The sequence below is a fragment of the Bos taurus genome, chromosome 11, assembly GCF_002263795.3.
Source record: "Bos taurus isolate L1 Dominette 01449 registration number 42190680 breed Hereford chromosome 11, ARS-UCD2.0, whole genome shotgun sequence".
In the NCBI taxonomy this organism is placed as follows: domain Eukaryota; kingdom Metazoa; phylum Chordata; class Mammalia; order Artiodactyla; family Bovidae; genus Bos; species Bos taurus.
The window spans coordinates 30,120,838-30,144,813 of record NC_037338.1 but is presented as its reverse complement, the minus strand read 5'-3'; the positions used below and the strand labels follow the sequence as shown (position 1 = coordinate 30,144,813).

Here is a 23,976-nt window from a genome sequence, read left to right as displayed (position 1 = left end):
CTCTCCTCACTTTCCTAATCTTTGGGTTTTCATATTTTGTTTTAGGTTTTTCTGTGACTGTGGTGCTGGAACACTGTCTAATCCTTGTACGTTAGCTGGTGAGCCTACACATGATACAGATACACTATATGACTCTGCTCCACCTATAGAATCTAATACATTGCAGCACAACTGAATACCTTCCCTAAAGAAAAAGTCCTGCCATTCTAACATCATAACTTAAAACGTTTTGGTTTTTTTTTTTTTTTTTTTGAAGATTTAAAATATTTGCCCATGCTACAGGAAGAGACTGTATTAAAAATGGATACACAAGGTCAGTTGACACTATGAAGCTCAAGCTACCAAAAAGAAAGTGGCAATATATTGACTCAGGATCTCAAAGCTGGGTGTTTTAGCATTACTGTGTAAAGACTTTTGAAGGGACAGAAGTGAAGAAAATAAGCTTCAATTTTGTACAGATACCAACTTCTGAAAAAAAAAGCTGGTGTTTTTACAACTAGCATTGAATGCAGTCCAACTTGCAGTAGTACTACTCTTCAATAGACAAGCAGCTTTGTTGCTGCTTTTATGGACGTGGGTACCAATTGCTTTTGTAATATGGTAAAAATGTGAGCTAGCACTTCTGCGTTTATTTTGATTTTTTTTTTAACATGTATTCAGATTGAGAAATATGATTTTAATGCTTTAATCTCATGTAGTTTGTTTTTAATTTCAAGCAAAATCTTATTGTACTTGAATGTGCCCTGTTTTGTTAGCACACCTAGACTTGCTGTAACTGTACTCATGTCCCAGTATGTACGTTCTTTCTATGAAAGAGAAAACACTAATCTTAAATTATATCCAGCAATGTTTCTGGTATCCTTTAAGAAAAGTTAAGACTATTATTTCCTTCCCTTCCCTGTGCAGCATTCAAAATCACCCCTAGAAAGAGTGAGTGTTTTAATGAGACTTCCTAGGAAGGGATGCACTGTAAAACAAAAGTATTCTTGTAACTCAGTTTTGTGAAAGGTAAAAACTACTATGTTTTAAAAGTACACTTTAGAAAGTCTCTTCAAAACAGTCCTGTATTTGAACTCTGTTCATAGTTTTTTTTTGAACAGTTTAGACAAATTGCTGGAAATTAAAACAATTTCCCGCATTAAGCTGAGACAAGTATATATACAGCCCTATACAGTTTCATAGCCCCCCCCCCCTCCATTTATGTGTATTGGTGACAGTGGGTATAAACAGCCTGAAAGTGTATGCATGTACCATAACATCTAGACTTAATATATTGTGGAGTATTCAATAACCATTATGTAGAAGGTAGATAAGAATTAAAAGGGTTTAATTTCCTAGAAAGAAAATGGAAAAATGGTCATTTTTAAAAAATAAAGTTTATTAGATCATAATGTTGTCTGAATTTACCACCTTTGTCAAAAGTGAACTCAAAGCTTGCAATGTAGTCTATAATTCCTCAATCAAAGTCAGCAACTTATGGACAGCATCAGCATCCACAGTAGACCTTTCACTAGCCAAACAAACCTCCCTTAAAATTAAAAAAAATAAAGTTAGTTTGCATTTTTCACAGTGCACCATCCACCCCTTTACTGTTTTTGAAACCGCGTGGTAAAGTTATATCCAATTATAGTTACCGAAATAACCGCAGTGACTGAGTCATCTTCTCAAATTCTCTTGCTTTTCTATGTCCCTTTTGAATAACCTCCTCTGGAAGATTAGCAAGCCTTGCTGCATTAAAACCATAGCTTTTCGGACAGGCTCCTTTAATGAATTTATAGAGGAAGGTAATTGTCTCCTGGCTGGGATCTTCACATTCATTTTCTACCATGCATGCCTAAAAAAGAAAAATTACATGCTGGCAATGGAAGGACCCATTCAAAAACTGACACAATTTTTGAATAAACAATTCATACATACCATGTGTCCTAGGCGCACTGCAACATTTTGAGAATAATCTTCAACTAATGAATGGTAGTGGGTGGAAAACAACGTACGACACTTTATGTTCTCAGCAAGTTCTTTCACAACTGCGTTTGCTATTGCTGTCCCATCGAATGTTGCGGTACCTCTTCCTATGAAAATATACGTAACTGTACATTATACAGTCTGCCATATTACATTCCAAAAAGGACAGGCCTCAGAATTGTTTTAAAATGTACTGAGTATCGGCTTAGTACATCCAAAAGCACTCTGTAACAGGCCCTCTCTAGCTAAAGTAGGCCTTATCAGCCCTTGGAGTTCAGGAATACTATTCAAGTGCCACTATGCTTCAGAAACTTCCTTTTAGTTCACTTTAAATAGCCTTATTATCCAATTATCCCTGTATTATAATTTAAATTTTAAAAGGATTTAGAAATTGCCACCTTAGTGCCAGCTGTGGGGGGTCTATGGACAAAGGTGGGTATATTCATATTCTTTAAGAAATGTGTCCCTCAGACCATTTTCCAGAAAAATAAGTCTTTGTACTAATGTTTTAGAAATTTTAATGTCTTACCTAATTCATCCACAAGCACCAGAGAATGTGCTGTTGCATGTGTAAGTATACTGGCAGTTTCACTCAATTCAACAAAAAATGTACTTTCACCTTAAAAAAAAAAAAAAAGTGATCAAAATGAGAATCCTCTTTTAACAGCAGAAACATCTTTTAGGTGTATCATTCAAATCTTATCAACTACCCAGCGGTACTAAAGATTAAATTTTACAAAAAGATTACTTTTAGTATGTTAAAACTTGCATAAATGAATTGTCAAATAACAGAGCCTTAGGTAGAAAAATAACTCACCTGACATTATTCTGTCTGAGGCACCAAGTCTAGTAAACACTCTATCAATTGGTGTGAGCCTACACACTTCAGCTGGTACGTAACAGCCCATCTGGGCCATTATAGCTAATAGGCCAGCCTGTGAATGAAGAAGGAAAAAGTATTTTATGACTGATATTAAGAGATAGAGATATCTATGTATATCCAGAAGACAGATAATAAGCCAAGCTAATAAACATTAATTAGAAGTCAGGCACTCTTAAAAAAACAATCTTCACAATCATGTAGGAAAAGTGAGGCCAAGGGCCTAACTGGCTTTAAAACCTCAGAACATACACACTAACCCACTACACTAGTGATTGATTCTCAACTCTGGCTGAACAGTAGGATTAAAACTGCTGATGCCTAGAACCCACTGCAAACCAAACAATTTCAGAGGATGAATACACCCCAACTCCCAGGTACTTTTTTTGTTGTGCTCTCTAGATAATTTTGATTTAAAATGAAAAGGTTAAAAACCTTTACTGCTCCTCTCCAGTCAGCAAATTTGTATAAAGTATATAATACAGTACAGTAGAATAAGAGGGTCAGCAAAAATTTTTTGTCAAGGGCCCAGTGTGTCTGTTACATTTTTTCTAAGCCTAAATCTAAATCATGTTTAGCTCAGTAACTAGCCAACCCCTGACAGGTTAGGAAAATACATTTACTGTCTTCCCTAAAAGCAGTTCCCAACAGTTAACTAAAGGTCATGAATTATATTTGTTTTCCTGTATGAACAAGTGCAATGGTTCTAAGGTTTCCTAGAAATGAACCTAATTTAAGAACAAATGTACATTTGTATAATTTTCTTTCATTATGAATACATCTAACCTTCAAAGGAAATGGATGCAAAGTCAGGGCTCATAAAAGTCATGGCCTGAACCAACTTCACCTTCTTAACTGAAGTACTTCCTTTAACATCAGGCAAATATTTGACCAATGAAATGAACACAGTTCATGACTCAAGGAGTTTTCCTCTGCTTACCAGTAAGTCAGTGACTATCATGAGCTTTTTGGGAAACAATGGCTTAAATGTGTAATAAATTCACTCAAAGTTTTGTAACACCGTTTGTAACACTTTACCTGTCTCATAAGTGTAGACTTGCCTCCCATATTTGGTCCAGTAACAAGCACACAATAAGCTTTGCCATTTTCCTCCTCCTCTTCCTCACAGCCTATTAGAATGTCATTAGGAATAAAGTCATCACCAAAAAAAGTCTTCGTAATGCAGGGATGGCGTGATCCTTTAAGGTCTAGAAAGGGAGGAGTATCTTCTTCTGGCAACAGAATTATTGGACGACACATAGGACCATCACCCCCTCGACTGTAGTTGGTCAGGCACAATAACACATCTGGTAAAGAGAGGACAAAAGTGAGGCTTCATTATTTTTGAGATAACCAACAAAGGCCCAACTTCTATAAAAAGTCTTTCAGAAATGCTTTTTTAGTGGAGGTAGCATGTTCCACTTTAGAAAAGGCAGATTTTTTTCTGTAAGTAGACACTGCAGTGACATTGTTCTAACTGCACAGTATACAAACTGCTTTGTTAATGGATTCATTAGCTGGAAATGAGTCATCAGCCTAAATGTTTTACATGTCTTTGTTACAGTACTTCATTACTTCATTATTAAAATGAGAAATAACATCTAGTTTCAGCTTAAGAAATCTATCCCCTCAAAGTAGAAATTGTCAAAACACAGGAAAAAACCCTCAGAACTAAAAAAACACTTCAAAACTCTAAAATAAGCAAAGGCTTCAAAATAAGTTGGCCATGAAGTTTAAAGAAAAAGGAAATTATTTAGGAAACTGAAGAGGTTACGTAATTACAAATACATAAACCTGGGCTCTCAGAAATAAACTCAGAAAAGTAGGTGTGATAACTTGGGCTAAGAGAACAAGTAAAGATTAAAATCTTTTCAAATATGTGTGTAGAGTGTAAAACAAAGGTCAAGGGATAGTTTTAAATTAACATAACATAGTAGCTTGGGACTTCCCTGGTGGTTCAGTGGTGAAGGCTCCGTGCTCCCAGTACGGGGCACAAGTTCCATCCTTGGTTGGGAGCTAGAGCCTGCCTGCTGCTGCAGCAATCACAAGTGCCACAACTAAGACCTGCAGCAGGTCTTAGAACATAATGTCCTATGCACCTTTCAAAAACAGCTGAAAAGCAACATTTCTCAAATACTATAAATTCAACTGAAATTTGATCAAAATATATACCCATTACTTGAGTTTAGGGTTATGAGTCAATGGGGACTTTCCAGTGGGCTATAATTTCAATATAAAACTGGCACCCAGGGCATCACTAACTAAAGCTTTAGGAACAAACCTGTTGAAAGCCTTACCCAACACTGCGATGCACTCCACAGCAGCCTGCCAGTCCTTGTAATTTTTATCAAAGTTATAGAACAGTCGCCTCATGCAGTCCTTTAATGATGCGTCTCTCCGTTCTTCGGCGTTTATCAGATTACCCAACTTCTTCTCAATTGTTTTGGTCCAGTATCGTTTACAACCCTTTTTGGTGGATTTCAACTCATATTCTTCTGGCAAATTACGGGTGATGAAATTCTCTGGAATTTCCAACTGGTAACGATTCCTACCAATTCCCCAGTAAACTATGGTTCTACAGCCAATTCGACTGCGCTGTTTCTCCAAGTATTCCAGGAGGCTCTGTTCATTTTCTCTTATGTCAGCAAGAGCTTGGTCATAATCAGAGTCAAATCCTGCTTTGGGAGTAATCAGTCCAGTCTTTCGAGCCTTTTCATGGTCAAAGGCTGTATCCCATCGGTTCAGTTCTGAAGTCAAATCAGGAAAGCGCCCTTCAGGACTTTTTGTCTGCAGAGTAAGGACCTGCTTGAGGATTTTAGACTTAAAGTCATCAATGACTTCTTCCATAATCCCTATAATTTTACATATTACTTTGAATCCTTCCAGAGCAGAAAGAAAATCAATAATCTTTTTTTTGCTGTATGTGGTTTCTTCATACATTATAGCCCTGCTATCTGGGTGGTTCTGGCTCTTGAGGGGAGACCCAACATTATGAATTTTACTCAGGAGTCTCTCAAGGTCTGGAAGCTTCTTAAGAAGGTCTACAACCTCAGAGATTTTGTCAGGCACAACCATTAGGTCTTCTATGGCATCCAGGCGATCATTGATCGCATGAGGGTTACAGAGTGGGGCACAGAGCCACTGCTTTAAGAGCCGTTTACCAAAGGGAGTATGGCAGGTGTCAATCTTCTCTAACAAGGTCCCTTCAGTAGAACCGTTTGTTCCATTCAGAAAAATCTCCAAGTTGTTTAATGTCACAGCATCTAGCACCATTCGTTGATTGGCTTTAGCAAAGACAGCACCAGGTCTTGTAGCATGGACCATGTCAGAATCCAAGGGAACATATTCTTCAAAATTAGCCATTGATAAAAGCTCCTGATCAATAAGGCATTTTTTGAGGTAGAAGACACAACCACCAAGAGCAGAGAGGGCTAATTCACTCTTCTCTCCTGGTGTCAATCCAATAGAATCTGACTCCGAGGTCATACCTTTAAGCACCTGGGGTAGCATCACCCCACCGTCCTCATTTAACTTGTCTGTAAAATATCCTTCTTCAAGGAGAGTTCTCAAAGTTTTGGCTGCATCCCAAAACTGGGAGCCCGGTATCAGACCTTCCTGAAGAGAAGAGGATAATGAACTCTTGAGAATCATCTTAGTATCCATTGAGAGATTTCCCTTCTCAAATAAGACTTGTACTGGAGGATAGTGTGCCACTAAAGTCCTAAACCTGGAACAATGGCGATCATCTGAAAACTGACCTATGAAGAACCTCCCTAGAGAGGTATCAACAAAGCATACTCCATACACGCGAGTGTGGCCAGAAGACTCCTCTTCTTTCTCTTTGAGGCTAAGAAGGTATTTACTGTAGTTCTCCGAGGGGTCACCTTCCAGCACACTGTAGGTCTGTGTACCCTTCGTAATGATCCTACAGATCTCCCTCCGCACCACTCTGTCATACTTAGATATGTGTGCCATTTTTCGGCATCGTGCCTCCATCATTTCTGGGGTCTCAGTCTGTTCTACTCGTGCTACTTTATAGCCCTTCTGGACCAGGGAATCTGAGTATCGGCCAAATGCAATTTCAGGGAAACCAGAATGGGCCCAGTTGCCTTTCATGAATACCAGCCCTAGTTCACTGACCCCAATAAGAGCATCCATGTGGTACATCTCATAAAACTTCCCCACTTTATAAAATATGACCAGATCAAAGTTCTGAGACTTAATTTGCCACCACTTCCTCATCCCAGGAGTACAGGAATTAAGGAAATCCTCGGGCACATAGAGTGTGGATGCATCAAAATCAGGGTGATCAGGCCGCCTCCTGTGCACATCTCTTCTCTTTTCCTCCTTAAGCCACTCTAAAGTTTCATGATACCAGACAGTGGGGCGATTACTGTCATCACATCCCCCACTAATGTGGGCTTGGGGTTCAGAATTTTGAGGGACAGAGAAAGCACTCAAAGTATTCTTGGTTTCTGATGAAATGCCAGTTGCTCGTTTGGTGGCTGAAGGCATTTCCTTCCTTGAACTCTTCCTCTTGAGGGAACCATTCCCAGTTACCATTCTCTTCCGCTTTGGAGCAACTTTGACGGGGGTGTCCAGGCCTTCACTATCACTGTCCCCCACGCCACTGCTTATTTCATCACTGCTTGCTTCCTCCTTAGTGTCTGGCTTGAATTCCACATCAGAGCCACCAACGTCACTCTCAGAGTCTGATATGACCCTTCGTTTTTTTATTTGTCGGCTACTTCGTCTGGATCCTTGCACCTTTGGCCTCACTTCCTCTTCACTCTCAATGTCATTTTCCTCTTCACTCTTATCTGATGTGTAAGTGGCACCTACCTGAGAGACACAGAATATTTTAAAATATAAGAGTAAAATTTGGAAAAATGACAATATTGCTAGGGAATCTCTCTCAATATGCTACAGCTTCATATATCAAGAGAAGAACCCACCTTCAGAAATAAACTATTTTCTTTCTCAATGGATAGCAATTTCAGTTTCACCTAAAATTAATACAAATATCACAATACAGGATTAAGTGATTCTGTCATGAGAGTTCTTTCCTATTCAATACTAATTAAGTCCTTAGGATGACCATACATGACAATACCCATAGGTGATGTCCTCATTAACAGTCACAGCTGTAGAAAAAACTTGTCTTTCTTCCAGGGTCATCTCTCCTCTTACAGTTGAACATATAAAGTTTACCATTCTATAAATTACTTACAATTAAAAAAAAAAAAAAAAAACAGTAATCATTCTAGTTCTAGTCCTTGCTCCTCCACAAACCAGCTCTATTTTTTTTCAGCAAGCCACGTTCAGTTCTCATAGACCTCCCTCATATGTAAAGTAGTTACACGGTTAAATGATTTGTCATTACTACCCAGATCTAAACATCTGATTAATGTTATGATCCCTGGTCTCAACCTCAAAAATAAGATTAAAAACATTTCTTTCTCTCTTTTTGTTTTGGCTGCGCTTGTTCTTAGTTGCACTAATCGGCCTTACTCGTTGTATGTGGGCTCTTAGTTCCTGATGAGGATCGAACCCAGGCCCCCAGCTCTGGGACCACCACTGAAGTGCCAGTTTCTCTTAAAATATGTATTTTATATGCCTATCTCATATAGAATAGAATAAAACAAAATCAAGCAGCTTATAGACGACTCTGTTTAAGCACATCTCATTAATTTACTAAATTAGAAAATAATGTTTAAGTATACCCATTATTTGTTCATTTAAGATTTAATTCACTGAAAGTGACAATTAATATTTGAAACCAAGGTTGTCTTTCAACTTTTTCTTACCAATCTAAAATACAACAAAAAAGCACTAGAACATAAAACTGGATAATTTCCACACCCTCATACAGAAAGTTACTATCAGACACCACAATCAATTTTATCACCATGTCCCACTGTCCCTAGCTCTCTCTACTGGTTACCAAAAGGGTATTCCCTCCTATAAGCATGTGTGTTTCCAGCAGACTTGAGAACTTAAGTAAAAAAGGGTGCTAGACTGCTGAGGACTCTAAGTAATTGAATATGATCAGAGGTGTAAGAAAATGTGTGTATGAGTACCAAACACAAGCTCCGGGAGTCGGTGATGGACAGGGATGCCTGGCGTGCTGCAGTCCATGGGGTTGCAAAGAGTTGGACATAACTGAGCAACTGAACTGAAATAAATAGGAAATTACCACTCTAACATGTCCCTCCCTACTTTTCAACATTTTCCAAACAATAGTAACAACTGCCTGTTAGCAGTGTCCCACCTCCGTCTCTTCTTCCTCCTCTGGCTCTGAGGGCTCATCACATACTGCCAACTCAAGCCTCTTAATCTTGTCTTTATTCAAGGCTTCATCTGCACGTTGCATTGCTCTGAGTATTTCAGGCTTTGCACTATAAAAATGACCTCCTTTCTGGGCTTCCTTTGAATGTGAACCTAAAAAACAAACATGTATTTATTTATAAATAAGAACAGTTCGCTGGACATTTGGCTCAATGTATAACACTTGCCCTAACGAACAAGAATGATAACCATCAAGGTGTTTTGTTTTGCCAAAGGCGCATGGGATCTTAGTTTCCCGACCAGGGATGGAACCTGTACCCCTGCAATGGAAGTGCAGTTTTAATCATTAGGCTGCCAGGGAAGTCCTTCAGGTATAATTTTTAATGTCCCATTATTTTTGATTGATATAGATAAGATCAATAAAGCCTTCACAGAAAGAATTTTCAGGGTAAAACTATCAGTGAAACTGGAATTACCTATTTTACCTCCTGTAAGTTACCTTAATTGTTGGTTCACCCAGGACCACTCTCTCTTCCAGAAAGACCTCAGACTGTGGACCCTAAAACCATACCTCTTCGGGTGAGGCATAAGATGTAAAGGAGATTTGAGACCCTTTTTAAAAGACATTGCTTAAGGAAGGCAAAAACTACACTGTAACTTAAATGAAGCAATGACATTAACAATAAGTTTGTTCCCAAGGTAGGTAGTTAGATAAGACAGATTTTTAAAAAAATTCTACTCTAAGGAGCCCTAAATTTTGGGAGGATAATAACCCAGGACAGACTTTAAAGTTTTTTCAAAACAGTTGCATCAAAAATGTCTTGCTCTGTTTTAAAGTAAAACTTTTCCTTTATTCATTTCATTTCAAAGAGCTATAGTATTAAATGACATGTCTATCCACTGAGCAAAAGGTTAGATATAGACAATTATAATGGTACAGAATTGTTTTAATTCTTTTCCAAGAGGCCTAACTAGGAATGTCTGTTTTCTTCTACCTGAATGTAACAGCTGCAAATCAAACCTGAATTTGTCTAACAGATCCAAACATTACATTACTCCCTCCTTTCAGTATACTAAAACTGATGGGACATCCTAAATTTCCATGGAATTAGCAACTTTTATGAGCTGCCTAAAACAAAGCTGCAATTTCTTATTTCTCTAAAGAGCTGCACCAAAACTACAAACTGCAGCAGTCAAAATCATTAAGAGTGGCTGTGAACTTTCCCAAAGTGCCTGTTACAGCTGTGCTCACCCTGCCGATCTAGTATCAATCACCACCATTCCCCAAAACCTCTAATGCAAACTACAACCCTAAGACCATCCCCCCGACCAAAAGCCTACTGTTTTCATGCACACCTCTTTGTGGATTTATTCACATAAACGTTTTGCAACAATTCGGAAATTTAAAGGGCAAAGAGCAATATGCACATCTTTATAAAATAATTACAACATAAACTTTTGATCTCTTTTTAGTCATCTTTTGCCAAGGCTTGCTTTAGCATCTCAAAATTAGTCCTGGAAAAAGACCTCATTTATCATCTGGTCCAACTTGCATATAAGCAAACAGAAGTTACTTTGGCCAAGATTATACAGCAAATTAATGGAGAAGACTAAAGTAAATTCTCTTACTCTGTTCTCGCCCTGCACATCAGGTTTCTACACAGGCCTATCTGCCCTGCAGGATGAGGAGTGATACGACCAAAAGGGCATGATTCCCAGGCTTCTGGGAAACTGACCACTGTTCTGATTCCAAGATACTGAATTCAGCAATGTCCTAGCCAGGAGTCTGAAGATAATGGAAAAAACCTGTGCATGCCCAGGATGACATGCATCCTGCAGTCACCCTGCACATGCACTGCAGGAGACTGACAGGGTGCAGCCAGCCTAGGTGAAACCATACGCGCAGGACTGCTGATGTCTGTGATAAATACGGCTGGGCCTGGGAAGAGTGAGTCAAGGTTCCGGAAGTCTAGTTCTGATGTGAAACTCAACTCAGATGTGCTCATAAGGTGAGCATTTTGAAGCCAAGGTCGCATGCTTCTCCACCTGTCCTAGAGTATGTCACTGATCTATATGTTCTGTATCTTGGCTACACTGTCTTTCTTTTGGAACCTTTTAAGATAGGAACCGGAGAAGGCAATGGCACCCCACTCCAGTACTCTTGCCTGGAAAATCCCATGGATGGAGGAGCCTGGTAGGCTGCAGTCCATGGGGTCACTAAGAGTCGGACACGACTGAGCGATTTGACTTTCACTTTTCACTTTCATGAATTGGAGAAGGAAATGGCAACCCACTCCAGTATTCTTGCCTGGAGAATCCCAGGGATGGGGGAGCCTGGTGGGCTGCCGTCTATGGGGTAGCACAGAGTCGGACACGACTGAAGCAACTTAGCAGCAGTAGCAGCAAGATAGGAACACTTTTTTTCATGTCTGAATCTGGCATTGTCATCCATCAGGAGATCCAATCATGAAGTCCTTTTTCCTTTAAGGGTTTGAAGTGAAGTCGCTCAGTCGTGTCCGACTCTTTGCGACCTCATGGACTGTAGCCTACAAGGCTGCTCTGTCCATGGAATTTTCCAGTCAAGAGTACTGGAGTGGGTTGCCATTTTGATATTGCTATAAGTCGCTCAGAAGGACAGAAATAAAAATTCAACTCCACGCTACAAACTGGCCAAAGATCAGCTACATCTTATCCTTTTCCCATGCTAGAAGCTTTTACCACACCCACTCTTAAAATTTATTGGAGTAAAATATGCTTAAATCCACTGTGTAGGAGACACGAACATTCAGACTCACATGTGCGTGGGTTCTATCTTACAAACATACCCAACCTGCAAAGTAAATCTCTTACCTGTATATGGCTTTAATAGCCTTCTGCTAACCCAGCCCCGTGTTGGGCTGTCATCAAAAAACTGTACATGAACTCGGGCAGACTTTCCTTTCTCACGGATGAATGTTCCATCAAAAGGGTGGTTGTAAACCAGGCAAGGCCACCAAGGGTAACCCTCCATCTTGGCCCAAACCAAATCACCTGGTGAGAAGTCACAAGAACTGCTGCCAAGAGAAAATACATAATTTGGTTAATACTTTGTTAAGTTACATTAAAGGCAATTACGACAAACAAGCAGTTCTAAGGAAGGTATCTTAAGACACCTTTGAAATTTTCTGGCATTAATATTCAGGCACAGAAATTCTAAAACTAATGATTTTTTAAAATCAAATTTTCAAGTCATTTTTAAAAATCATAAGCAAATATCACAAGACAACACAAATATAATGGTATTAAAGTTAGAAATTATCTCACAATTATTCAAGGTTTAAAAACTGGCAGAATTCTGACAGACTGGTAATAGCAGGAAAAAGACAAACTCATTGTACATGTGATTCAAATTATTACATCTGTACTACCACATGTATACATTAGGAACAGGATCTGACCCAAAGTATTAATAAAATATCAAGCATAATGCCTAGGCAAATTTGCTATACTTACATTAAAAATTATTTCATTAAAACTTTGCTCCAATGTATTCCAAATACCCCAAAAGCCAGCAGACTAATACCCCTAGCCCATCCCTAAAAATCTAGTTTTGTGGGAAAACTTAAGAGGTAAGTATGTACTGTGCCCAAAATAGTTGTGTACACAACTAGTTGTATAAATAAACCTACAGAATCAACAGGAGATCTAATCTTCACAAAAACTGACTTAGCCCTGAAGATTTCCTGAGAAAGGGAGAGGAGGAGGAGAATTATACAAGAGTCCCTCAGTGATAGAGAGGCCGCAATAACTATAAACCCTGCTCCAGTAGTATATAACCATGATTTTCTAAGCCTGCTTAAAGGTTTTCACTGAATAATGACAAATATAAAATAAGTACATTACAAAAGAGAATATTTCAGATATTTTAGAACAATCAGTTAAGGCCACCTTATTCAGGCTCAATCATAAAACTGAAGTATTTCTTTCTTCAAAAAATGTGGATGTGGAAATCCCTATGCTAGACAGAAAAGAAACCAGAACAGGAGCATGGCTTCAGCTGGTACTTACATCCAGGGCCTTTAAAGTACATTCTTCTTTCAACTTAGAAAACTGTAGTGACCAGCATGAGTTTATAATTATTGCTGTCAAACACCACAGGGGTCATCTTCAAACAGGGAGCTATGTCTGCACAATTCAGGTCTCTTAAGTGTTTCCTCATTACTAACATATCCATTTGTTAACAGGAGACAAAGATCCTTATCTCTGTGTGGAACTGTCAAGCAGGCTTTCCCTTAACTTAGCCGGGCAACCACTTAACCACAAAGTCTATCACACTGGGATCAGGAAACCACAAGCTTTCCTTGTATGTTAGGTTCTGAGAGTACCCTAAATTTGTACCCTTTTCTGTTGCTAAAAGAGGAAAATAACCTTTGTCCATATATAAATACACTATCAGAATGGAGTCTGAACTCTATGACAGTAACTTCTAGAAGACTGACCAGAGAGCAAATACATGTTATGCCAATGAACACGTCTCCTCATAGGAAGCATATGTCTGGCTGTAAAGTCTTCAGACATCAGACTACAAAGTGTTGGCCAAAGTCGATTTTTCTGACAGGAACCAGTAAGGATACTCATCAGTCCGGCCTGGCTGCCCTTCATCCCTTAAGAGATGAAATTTGATGTGTACATCAAGAAGCCTGAACTCATCACTGGCTAGTCTGAAGCAGTTCCTCCCCTAGGTGAGCTCAGGCTGGCCAAAATGGAGTCAGGTTGCCAGAATGGAGTCAAGTTCACGAAGTGTTCAGTTGCTCAGTCATGTCCAACTCTTTGCAACTCCATGGACTGCAGCACTGCAGGCCTCCTTGTCCATCACCAACTCCCGGAGCTTGCTCAAACTCATGTCCATTGAGTCAGTGATGCCATCCACCCATCTCATCCTCTGTCGTCACCTTCTCCTCCTGCCTTCAATCTTTCCCAGCATCAGGGTCTTTTCAAATGAGTCAGTTCTTCGCATCAGGTGGCCAAGGTACTGGAGTTTTAGCTCCAGCATCAGTCCTTCCAATTCAGGACTGATTTCCTTTAGGATGGACTGGTTGGATCTCCTAGCTGTCCAAGGGACTCTCAAGAATCTTCTCCAATACCATAGTTCAAAAGCATAAATTCTTCCGCACTCAGCTTTCTTTATAATCCAACTCTCACATGCATACATGACTACTGGAAAAATCATGGCTTTGACTAGATGGACCTTTGTTGGCAAAGTAATGTCTCTGCTTTTTAATATGCTGTCTAGCTTGGTCGTAGCTTTTCTTCCAAGGAGCAAGCATCTTCTAATTTCATGGCTACAGTCACCATCTGCAGTGATTTGGGACCCCAAAAAATAAAGTCTGTCACTGTTTCCATTGTTTCCCCATCTATTTGCCATGAAGTGATGGGACCGGATGCCATGATCTTAGTTTTCTGAATGTTGAGTTTTAAGCCAACTTTTTCACTCTCCTCTTTCACTTTCATACAAAGTGTTAGTGCTTTTAAAAGTGAAGACTGTTTTCCTTGCCCATGTGAGGGTAAGGACTAAGGTATGGCTAATTCAAAGGTAGCTATTTCATTACATACATGTCTATAAGAGTTACACATTCTTTAGAAAAGAGTTAGCACATCAGGGACTTTGACAAGAATGAACATCTTGGTGGTACATTTGCAGTTCAAGGGATCAGGATGCCCCAAAACTAACAATTCTGTTTTATCTCTGTGAAGCAACAAAGCACTTGCAAGTATCTCAGATGTCTTAGAAACTAAATATGTAGATCAAAATTCTTAAGCAAAAAATATGAGATGGCCACACTTGCCTCCTGAAAGTTCCTGTCTGTCCTCAATTAAGAGTAACTCAAGTTTCCAGCTGAGACCCAAGACATGGGAGAAAAAACTTTGAGTTCTATACCTTTAACAGTACTAAGTTAATATAGTTTTTATCCCAAAGGAAATCTGAGCTTTCTAAGACTGTTACCTTAAAACTGTCATTTGTATAAAAGCGAACAAACTGTACAACAAATTGTAAAACGATGTTCAAAGGTTTCAAATTGACATAGATTCCTTTCCAAGCAACCAACTTGAAAATGTAATGTCTTTAGGGCTTCTCTGGTGGCTCAGTGGTAAAGAATTCACCTACCAATGCAGCGGACATGGGTTCAAGCCCTGATCTGGGAAGATCCCACATGGGGTGGAGCAACCAAACCCGTGCACAACTGCTGAGCCTGTACACTAGAACCTGCCTGGGAGCTGCAACTGCTGAAACCCGAGTGCCCTGAGCCCATGCTCTGCACAGGAGAAGCCACAGCAATGAGAAGCCGGCACACAGTGCAACCGGAGGGGCCCGTGCTTGCCACAACTAAAGCAAAGCCTTCACAGCAATGGTAGCACAGCCAGAAGTAAATAAACAAAGAATTTTTAAATTTTAATGTCTTTAAATGTATTTGAAAAGCAAATAAATGTGCATCCTCACTAGAGGAAGAAACACATAAAAAGCTAATTACAATCATCAGATCTGTAAAGCTAAAATGCCATCATAAACTGAATTGTTTAAAAACAAAATTGTTTTTTTAACATCACCTCACCCTAAACATAAACTTATACTTTCAGAATCTTATGTATAACTTAACTCTGCTGTTAAGAATTGGGCCGGGTGGGGGAGGCACGGGCGGAATGCATTCCCTGGTGGTCCAGTGGTTAGGACACAAAGCCTTCACTACCTGGAGCAACCAAAAAAAGAAAGCAGAAGTACACTCTAAATGCTAAGACTAAAAATACAGTTAAAAAAAAATGGATAGTTTCCCCAATGTTAAAAGGCTTTTCAGAAAAAAATTCTTTTTAATCTACTGACTTTCTATGTGCAAATGAATTCTTTAAAGTTAATTTAAAATTCTGATCTCTAGTAGTTGTGCAGTCTCCACAAAATATCAAAATAAAAGGAACATAAATTTTAATCCATGCAAATATTCAGACTTTTACCAATACTAATACCTATTTTAAAGTATCTAACTATAACTTAAGCATGGGATCACAGTGGAATGTACTATAATTTGAATATCTATTTTTCATACATTGATCCTTAAAGAGCCAGAGGACTTTATAAAATCAGAGATGGATACAAAGCCAGAGATGGCTCTACTTGAAACTTTATTTAACAGTCGTATTCAGACTTCACTGTATTTTAACATTTGGCTCCGTTTCCTGACAATCTTAATACCTTTCTCTTTTCAGATAACTAGGGCTGTGTTAAATATTAACAAGGATCATCAAACCCCATGCAATGCAAATCCAATTTGAAAATATCTAGGCCAAAAAGTCACTTTACAATGTAGAATGGTTCTTCTTGGAGCCCAATGTGAAATCCCAAAATAAATACAGGAATTAGCCTATAAATTAGCCTACTGTCGGGAGCTGTGTTAGGCATTACTGACAAAATGGAGGCACGGCCCCAACTCCTTCTCCTTGTCCCGAAAGCACGGACCCGGGATGAAGGAGTTAGGCCTTGTGATTCTGACTTGTTTTTTCCTCTCCTCGGCTGAGTTGACTGAAAAGAACATTAAGGTGCTTACTGTTCTTGAGAGGAGCATAAGAAGGCACAAAGCCTTCTGCAGCTGTGCTCAGAGAATAATTCATAAAGTTAATCATTGACATTCAAGGTTCCAGGATGAGCACATAGGCTGCAGCTTGAGGCCATGGGAGGAACTGCTATCTGAAACCTATTTGTGAGGGAAATGTTTATGGCAAAGGAATTTACTGAATTTAGGGCTTAGGAATAATTAAGATAGTTAGAAGCTAAAGATTTAAGGAATGTTGTAATGTTAGCATATTTTACTACAGCTGATAGAAATAAGGCATTTTGGAGATATTAGTGGTTAGAAGCCTTTTTAGAGAAAGTGAGCTCAGGATACTAGGGGCAAACAGGATTTAGAAAGATAAGAAATAAACTGAGGAATGTGGTATGCAGCCCAGACATTAGCATGAGTTACAGTGTATTCACAAGGACACATGAGAAGTAGATAAGAGAATCTATGAGGCAGGAACTCCTTCTGAGGGGCAACAATGATTTATGGAGACAACAAATCTGGGTCAGTGGGAACTGAAAATGTCAAACCTCTGACCTAATGCTTTTATAAAAGTATAAAAGAGAATCTTAAGCTTGAAATAAATATGCAGACCAAGAAATATGAATGAGAGGCTCCATCAATACTCGCAGACACTCCTTCAGGCTGATTCCCTGGCTGCTGGAGCTGGACTCTGGCAGCCTACTTTATAAATATGATTCGACTATGATTTTACAAGCGGTTTTTGTTTTCTGGCTGTGCCACACACCTTTGTGGGATTTTAGTCACCCGAGAAAGGACCAAACTGGGCCCTTGGCAGTGAGAGTGTGGAGTCCTGACCACTGGACCACCTGGGGATTCCCTTGTTTTTAAAATGAAAATGTATCTCAAATGTTTGATATTCTTGGGATTTTTAAAGACAGCTTTAAAAAGGTAAGAGGAAAGGTGACAGCTCAGAAAAACAAGTGTAAAACATACAACTAAAACACAACTTCACACCACTAAAAATAAGAAATGACTTAATAAAGCTAAATATATATGAACAATCTTACACTTTTGCTTTAAAAAATGCCATTATTTTTGCTCCCTCTTCAGCCCATTACCTTGGTGTCGATTATTACTTGTGCCCCAAATTTATAAGCAACATTTCTGTCTACTTTTTAAAACAGAATCAGTAGATACAAAAGCAATGCTAGAATTTGCTCCTATAAACAATAAACTTAGACTGGCTATGTGTAAAAAAAATGTGTGTATATAAACACAAGTTTCACAAAGGTGAACATACTCTCAAGCCAACTATCAGTGTTTGTATCTACTTCTCAACGTAGAATATTAGAGTAGAATTCCCCTACCCTCAAATAGCTAATGAGAAAACAGAAGTAACCAGAGAAATTATTACCAAGGGCTCCCATCACACCTACCCACCTACCCATCTACCTGCACCTCTCTGCCCTTCACCTGGCTTTCCTTCCTTCGGCTTGGATAACTATGGCCATCTATCACTTATGCGTGAGGTCTAGGACAACCATATAAATTATCATCCAAACTGGCCTCTAAAACTATTTCCTAAATATTATTAGAAAAGAAGCCTATAAAAAAACTAAAACCAGGGCTCTTTGGAAAGCAGCTCAAGGAGCAGGGACAACTGATAATCGTCATCAGAATGAAAGTTCTGAGATAATGTTATAAGTTATAAACGCCAGCTTAAAAGAGGCTCCTGCTGGCCAAATTAGTGTAACAAGTTCAGCACCTTTTTAGTTATATCGATTAAATAAAATTAAGTCTGTGAAACCAAGTCCACCATGATACTTTTTTAAAAGCCTGAATTCTTTTCTTACAAAAACTAATATCATTACATTAAGTGTGATATTATTTAGAATATATTACTATAAATAGATTTAACTGTATGAAAAGTAGAAGGAAAGGCATCTACAACTAGGGCAGATTGTTACCTTTAACTAAAGGCTCTTAGGGGAAAAAAAAAAAACCTTGTCACGGTCTGACACACCACTCCTATAAATGAATACAAGGCACACATTTAAAATTTTTTACTGTCCTCATTTCTCATAATCAACAGATAATTATTGAAATGAGATTGCAAAAAATAAACCAGCTAAGATTTGCTTTAAAAATCCAGATTAAAAAAAAAATTAAAATTAAAAAAAAAAAATCCAGATTTAGGTAGTCAGAAGCCTTCCTCACAGCTCTTTCAATTGTCTTAATAAGCTAGAGGGGACTTCCCTAGTGGTCCAGTGGTTGAAATTTCACCTTCTGATGCAGGGGGTGTGGTTTCCATCCCTGGTCTGGGAGCTAAGATCCCACAGGCCTCCTGGCCAAAATACCAAAACAAAACAGAAGCAATATTGCAACAAATTCAATAACAACTTAAATTTTTTTTTAAAGGCTACAGAAGAAATGAAGTACTGAGAAGCAGGCCCAGAGTGCATAGACATACATCCTGCAGCCATTTACTCAAACTGATGTCACCTCAACTGCTTCCTCTTTCTCAACCCAGGTGAAAAAAAGACTTTTGCATCACACCTGACAAAGACACTAGGGGAAGGAAAGAAAAAAAGACAAAACACGTTAACACTGGTGCACAAGAGGAAACTGAATGACAAATAACCACTGAAAGATGCTCAACTTCTTCCAACTGACCCCTAGGAAAAGTCCAAACGTTTTTGTAGCCCATAGCAGAGACTGGATCTCCTCATACCTAAGGCTCCAGCCTCCTGTCTTCATTCTCAATTGGCAGGACCCTCCTCTTCCTGCACCAGCTTCCTAAAACCCCCTCACCTCTACAGCAGCTGAGCTAACCTCTACTTACCTATCCTCTGGTCTCAGCCTTAGAGCTGAAAGCCTACCCAGACCCATACATACCCCATCCTCCCCTCAAAGTGAACAGAGCTCACCGGCTCTGCTCCTGCTCTAAAACTGCCTTTTTGCTTGTCCTATTCACTCTTGTATAGGGGTTCCACAACACCCAATACTGTGCCTGCCAGAGGAGGTTATGTTAACATTTATTAAGTGAAGGCCAAATCTATCTAATGAATGGAGAGCTCTTTAGAAACCTAGAATCAAATGCCAATTTTTCCTGAATACCCTGAAAGCAGTCCTATAGACCTAGTAGGTGGTCAAGTGTAAACAATATTATTCTTTTATAAGTCTTTTATGAGTTTCCAAAATTCAGACCTAAAAAAAAAAAAAACCTGCATATGCTATTCAAAATATAAAGCACAACCATACAACAAATAATTCCATTCATTTAGAATGGATGCAGGAAGAATCAATTCAAGTTTAGATGAACGTTAACGCTTTGTCCATCTCTTACCATGCATCCATTACAGAGGATGCCCATGTAGGGAAGGAAAAAAATTATTTCGGAAAAATATTTAATTTTCACTGGAGTATAATTGATTTACAATGTTGTGTTAGTTTGTGGTGTACAGCTAAGTCAATCAGCTATACTTATACATACAACCCTTTTTTAGATTTCCTTCCCATTTAGGTCACCACAGAGCACTGAGTAGAGTTCCCTGAGTTATACAGGAGGTTCTCATTAGTTATGTATTTTATGCATAGTATCAATAGTGTACATACACATCAATCCCAATCTCGCAATTCATTCCACCCCCAGGGAAAGTATTTTTCCGTCTACCCATCTGAGTTCTTGGCTGAGAAAGAGAACCTGAGTAACACTCCTGGAGATGGCCCACGTTACCACCTTAAACCTCTGTCTTCAGCTATAGACAAAGGAAAGATAGGGGGCCGGGGAGGGAGACCAGGGAGGTTACCAAGAAAAGAATAAAAAACAAGGCTATGTTTGTTATTAAGATTTCAGTTCAGTGCCTATGGAATCTCCCTTTTCTTCTTCGTACAGAGAGGCAGGCATCCTTACAAATGGAGATTTCCCTTTTAAATGTAAATTTCCCTTACAGAAGAATAACTTCTACTGTTCTCAAAGCTTCTCCCATATCTTCCCCTTCTCAAAAAATACTCAGCTCAAAATAACCTCTATGCCAAAGACACATTCTGGGGTGGCAAATCCTGCCACTTGTCGGGCAACTACATAAACTTCCTGAGAGGATCGCTTGGAGGAAGGTAACACTGTAATTACAGCCGCACTTTGAAAAATCTGTGGGACGCCTAAAACGCAAGGCATTCGAAATCAACTACTCAGCTCTCTGATCTTGAATGTGTGCTTTTTTTTTTTTTTTTTTGTACCACTATTTCACCCTTTCAGACGGCTGCCATTACACTTTATGCCTAATGCAATACATGGGATACAGTAAGTGCGAGCTTTTCAAAATGTCGCCCGCTACTTCAACAAAGGCCAGCCAAACCGTGAAACACCACCAAACTGCCTAGGAGAGGAAGCCACCGCCGGGCAAGCTTCCCCTTTATCACGTTCGTATCCCTCTCCCAGAGCCCTATCAAGGCCTTTGGGGGCTCTCAATTCAGGAAAAAATTACAGTCCCACATCCTCCCCTGAAATCCCCAACAAAAGATGCACTATTAAGGGGAGTGCTTTCGGTCTAGTGGTTAGGATTCCGCGCTGTCACTGCCATGGCCCAAGTTCAATCCCTAGTCCCCGAACTTAGATCCCGAGCGCTTTCCTGGTGAGGCAAAAAAAAAAAAAAAAAAGATGCACTATTTCTTAAACTAATATTATTTTCAACTCGCATAATACTTCCAGGTGTCAAAATTAACATTCAGCTTTCCATCTGTTTTGATGCATATGCAATCTATCTACACGTTGACCCAGCTTGGTCCCTGCACTTTCTGCTCCCCGCCCCTGCAATCCTAACTCGGACCAATCAGGCCCCTTGGTTTACCAGCTGACACACCCCCGCGCTCTAAACTTGCTGTCCACTCCCCAGTGTTAGTCGGTCAGTAGAGTCTAGACTTTTTGCAACTCCAAGGACTGTAGCCCACCAGGCTCCTCTGTCCATGGAATTCTCCAGGCAAGAATAATGGAGTGGGTATCCATTCGCTTCTCCAGGGGATCTTCCCGATTCAAGGATCGACCCGGGGTCTCCCGCATTGCCGGCAGATTCTTCACCGTCTGAGCCGCCAGGGAGGCCCCAAGATTCCTACAGAAAGTAACACTCACCCACCCCAAGAGCCTACACAGCCACCCCGCCAGAGGCTTCGCATCCGAGGCTCTAATCCAAACACCGAGGGTGTTCCTCGAGCAACTAGCGGGCTCGAAATGGACCATCCCGGCTCTGATGGGGGAACATCCTCCGGATATCCCACTCGAAGCACGCCGCGACCCGACAACCTGCTGGTTCCCGGCGTCCATCCCTGCCGCGGGCATTCCTCCTTCCTGCCACCCCTCCCCCGCCCGGGGCAGGCGCCACCCCTCCCTCGCCCAGAGGGCGCACCGCGCGCAGCGCAGGCCAGCTCTTTTCTTTTCCCGCCCCACCCCCCAGTACTCCCTTCTCCCCTTTCTCCTTCCTACTCCAAGCACCTTCCACTCCTCCTCCCGCACCTGGCGGACTTCTCCTCCTCCACCTCTGAACTAAGTGCGTCCTCCCCTCCCTGCCAACCCCCTCTCCTTGCACGGCCGATTTCCTCACACCCTGTTTACAAGCTACACCCCCAATTCTCCCTGCAGCCCCACCTCCTCCGAGCCCAGGGCTTGGACGCGCAACCCTAACCCAGCGAGGCCACCTCCCTGCACCCCCCCTACGCCGCTACCTGGCGGGGACCGCAGGGGATGCCGACTTCCGCAGCCCTCCGTTGAGGTTCCTGGCCTCGGCCCGCGACGTGGTACCCGCTAGGGGCTCAGGCCCGGCCTCGTTCCAGGCCGCATCCCCGCCTGGGGAAGGGGAGGCCCCGGTGGCAGCGGCGGCGGCGCTGCTTCCACTTGAGGCTCTGACGGGGGCTTTGTTGGCATTATTCACGGCTGGAGACTTAGGGAAGAAGCTAAACAGCGTGCTCTGTCGCGACATAGCCACAGAGGCCGAGGCTCAACCGCTCTGTCGGACAGAGCCACTAGAGGCAAGGCAGCTACCGCGCGGGGCCTACTGGCGGGAAATCTGGGGGGAGGTGCGCTCCGCGGGAGGAACTCTGGCCCCAGCGGCCAATCGGCAGGCGCCTGGGCCTGCGCGGGCGGCGTCACTGGCGGCGCCACTGGCGGCGCGCGTCCGACCCCGCCCCCTCGGGCGCCAAGAGACGTGGGGAGGGGCGGGGTCACTCCGCCGCTGCGCGGGGCAGTAGCCCGTGGTGCTGCCAGCCGCTCGCGACTAGGCGGGTACGGCTCGGGGCTGGATAGGACTGGAAACCTCGACCCACATAGAACCTGGCGCGGCTGCGGGGCTCCTCACCTCGGAAAGACGTTCGTCTTTGAAAGGGAATCTAGAGTCACCGGAGCTGCGATCACGTAGGGGCCGGTGTGTGCAGAGTGCGTGCACCGCCTAGACAGTACAAGGAGGGTAAGCCCAACGGTCACGGAAAGAGACCCCCTGCGGAGAAACGCCTGCCAGCGCCTGCGTGAAAATCCTGCGGTTAGATTCCATACCCAAAGAACCGGGGGAAAAAAAAAAAAAGATCCAGACTTCCAGACTTAAATCAGCAGATCAAGTCTTCTGTTCACTTTCTATTCGCAAAGCATTGTATATAGTAGGTACTTGAATTTTACAATTGAATGCTAAGTGGCAGGTCCTGTAAGAGTTTATGGTGTATTACCACTTACACAGCTTTCCTCTGACGGGCAGCAATCAAATCCAATCATTTTATATAGATTAATTAAATCCTCTCTGTAACCTGTGAGTTAAATACTTCTGGTCCAGTGTTCCTTATCTGAACTCTTGGGCCAGGTGTCTGAAAATGCAGGATTTTTCCTATTTTAGAAAAGTCACAAGGTGTGAGTAAATTCCTATTCTCCAAATTAAAGAAAGAAATTGGAAGACTGACAGGTCTTTGGCCCTAATCCCAGGCCCTGAATAAGTAACTATGGAATCCAGAATCCCAGAAACCAGCCCCAACCAGCAACAGCTGTGCTTTGGTACAAACACATGAAGATCCCCTCGTTGCTTTGTTCAGGAATCTGTTCTGCCCTGCAGTACTCCTTTCTAGGCATATAATAAAGTCAGTTTTGTTTCAGAAGTAGTATTTGGAATAATCCTTATCCCTCCATAAGGATAATACAGGACACCCTCAGAGAATCTTGAGGCAATACCCTGAAGTCAAATACAATATTCCTTCAGCTGAAGGACTTCCCTGGTGGTCCAGGGGCTAAGACTCTGCGCTTGTAAGGCAGGGGAATGGGTT

The 23,976-nt window shown here is 41.1% G+C and overlaps 2 protein-coding genes and 1 long non-coding RNA gene across 8 annotated transcripts in view; 2 read left to right on the top strand and 1 right to left on the bottom strand.

Annotated features, from left to right (window-relative positions):
- The window catches only part of FBXO11 (F-box protein 11), a 112,618-nt gene extending 111,227 nt beyond the window's left edge, over positions 1-1,391 (top strand). For 3 of the 4 annotated variants that reach the window (XM_024998439.2, XM_005212593.5, XM_059891127.1), the window contains exon 23: positions 46-1,391. In XM_024998439.2, coding sequence (XP_024854207.1) covers positions 46-175 — 130 coding nt within the window. In that variant the 3' untranslated portion in view covers positions 176-1,391. 4 annotated transcript variants of the gene reach the window in all.
- Positions 1,358-22,744, bottom strand: MSH6 (mutS homolog 6). 3 transcript variants are annotated; one of them, XM_005212664.5, is made up of 10 exons: positions 22,402-22,744; positions 11,984-12,186; positions 9,117-9,286; positions 5,143-7,687; positions 3,884-4,152; positions 2,783-2,900; positions 2,495-2,584; positions 1,918-2,072; positions 1,635-1,834; positions 1,358-1,528 (listed from the first exon to the last, which is right to left on the bottom strand). In XM_005212664.5, exons 1-10 carry the CDS (start codon positions 22,653-22,655, stop codon positions 1,447-1,449), a joined length of 4,086 nt encoding a protein of 1,361 aa, XP_005212721.2. In that variant the 5' UTR covers positions 22,656-22,744; the 3' UTR covers positions 1,358-1,446. The 3 variants fall into 3 exon arrangements, with proteins under 3 accessions (XP_005212721.2, NP_001179666.2, XP_059747420.1); NM_001192737.2 differs by having other exon boundaries at positions 1,366-1,528; positions 11,984-12,183; positions 22,402-22,655; XM_059891437.1 differs by lacking the exon at positions 1,358-1,528 and having other exon boundaries at positions 1,657-1,821; positions 11,984-12,183.
- On the top strand, positions 9,282-20,538 carry LOC132346570 (uncharacterized). The gene is made up of 2 exons (XR_009496420.1): positions 9,282-11,142; positions 15,241-20,538. It is a non-coding gene; the product is annotated as an uncharacterized lncRNA (long non-coding RNA).
- Positions 22,745-23,976: the final 1,232 nt, after the last annotated feature.

Excerpts from the sequence above, each read along its gene's own strand:
- MSH6 (XM_005212664.5), bottom strand. The coding sequence starts at position 22,655 with ATGTCGCGACAGAGCACGCTGTTTAGCTTCTTCCCTAAGTCTCCAGCC. Across the intron at positions 9,287-11,983 it reads GCTATTAAAGCCATATACAG|GTTCACATTCAAAGGAAGCC; the intron begins GTAAGAGATTTA and ends TTTGTTTTTTAG. Across the intron at positions 7,688-9,116 it reads AGGAGGAAGAAGAGACGGAG|GTAGGTGCCACTTACACATC; the intron begins GTGGGACACTGC and ends TGTGTCTCTCAG.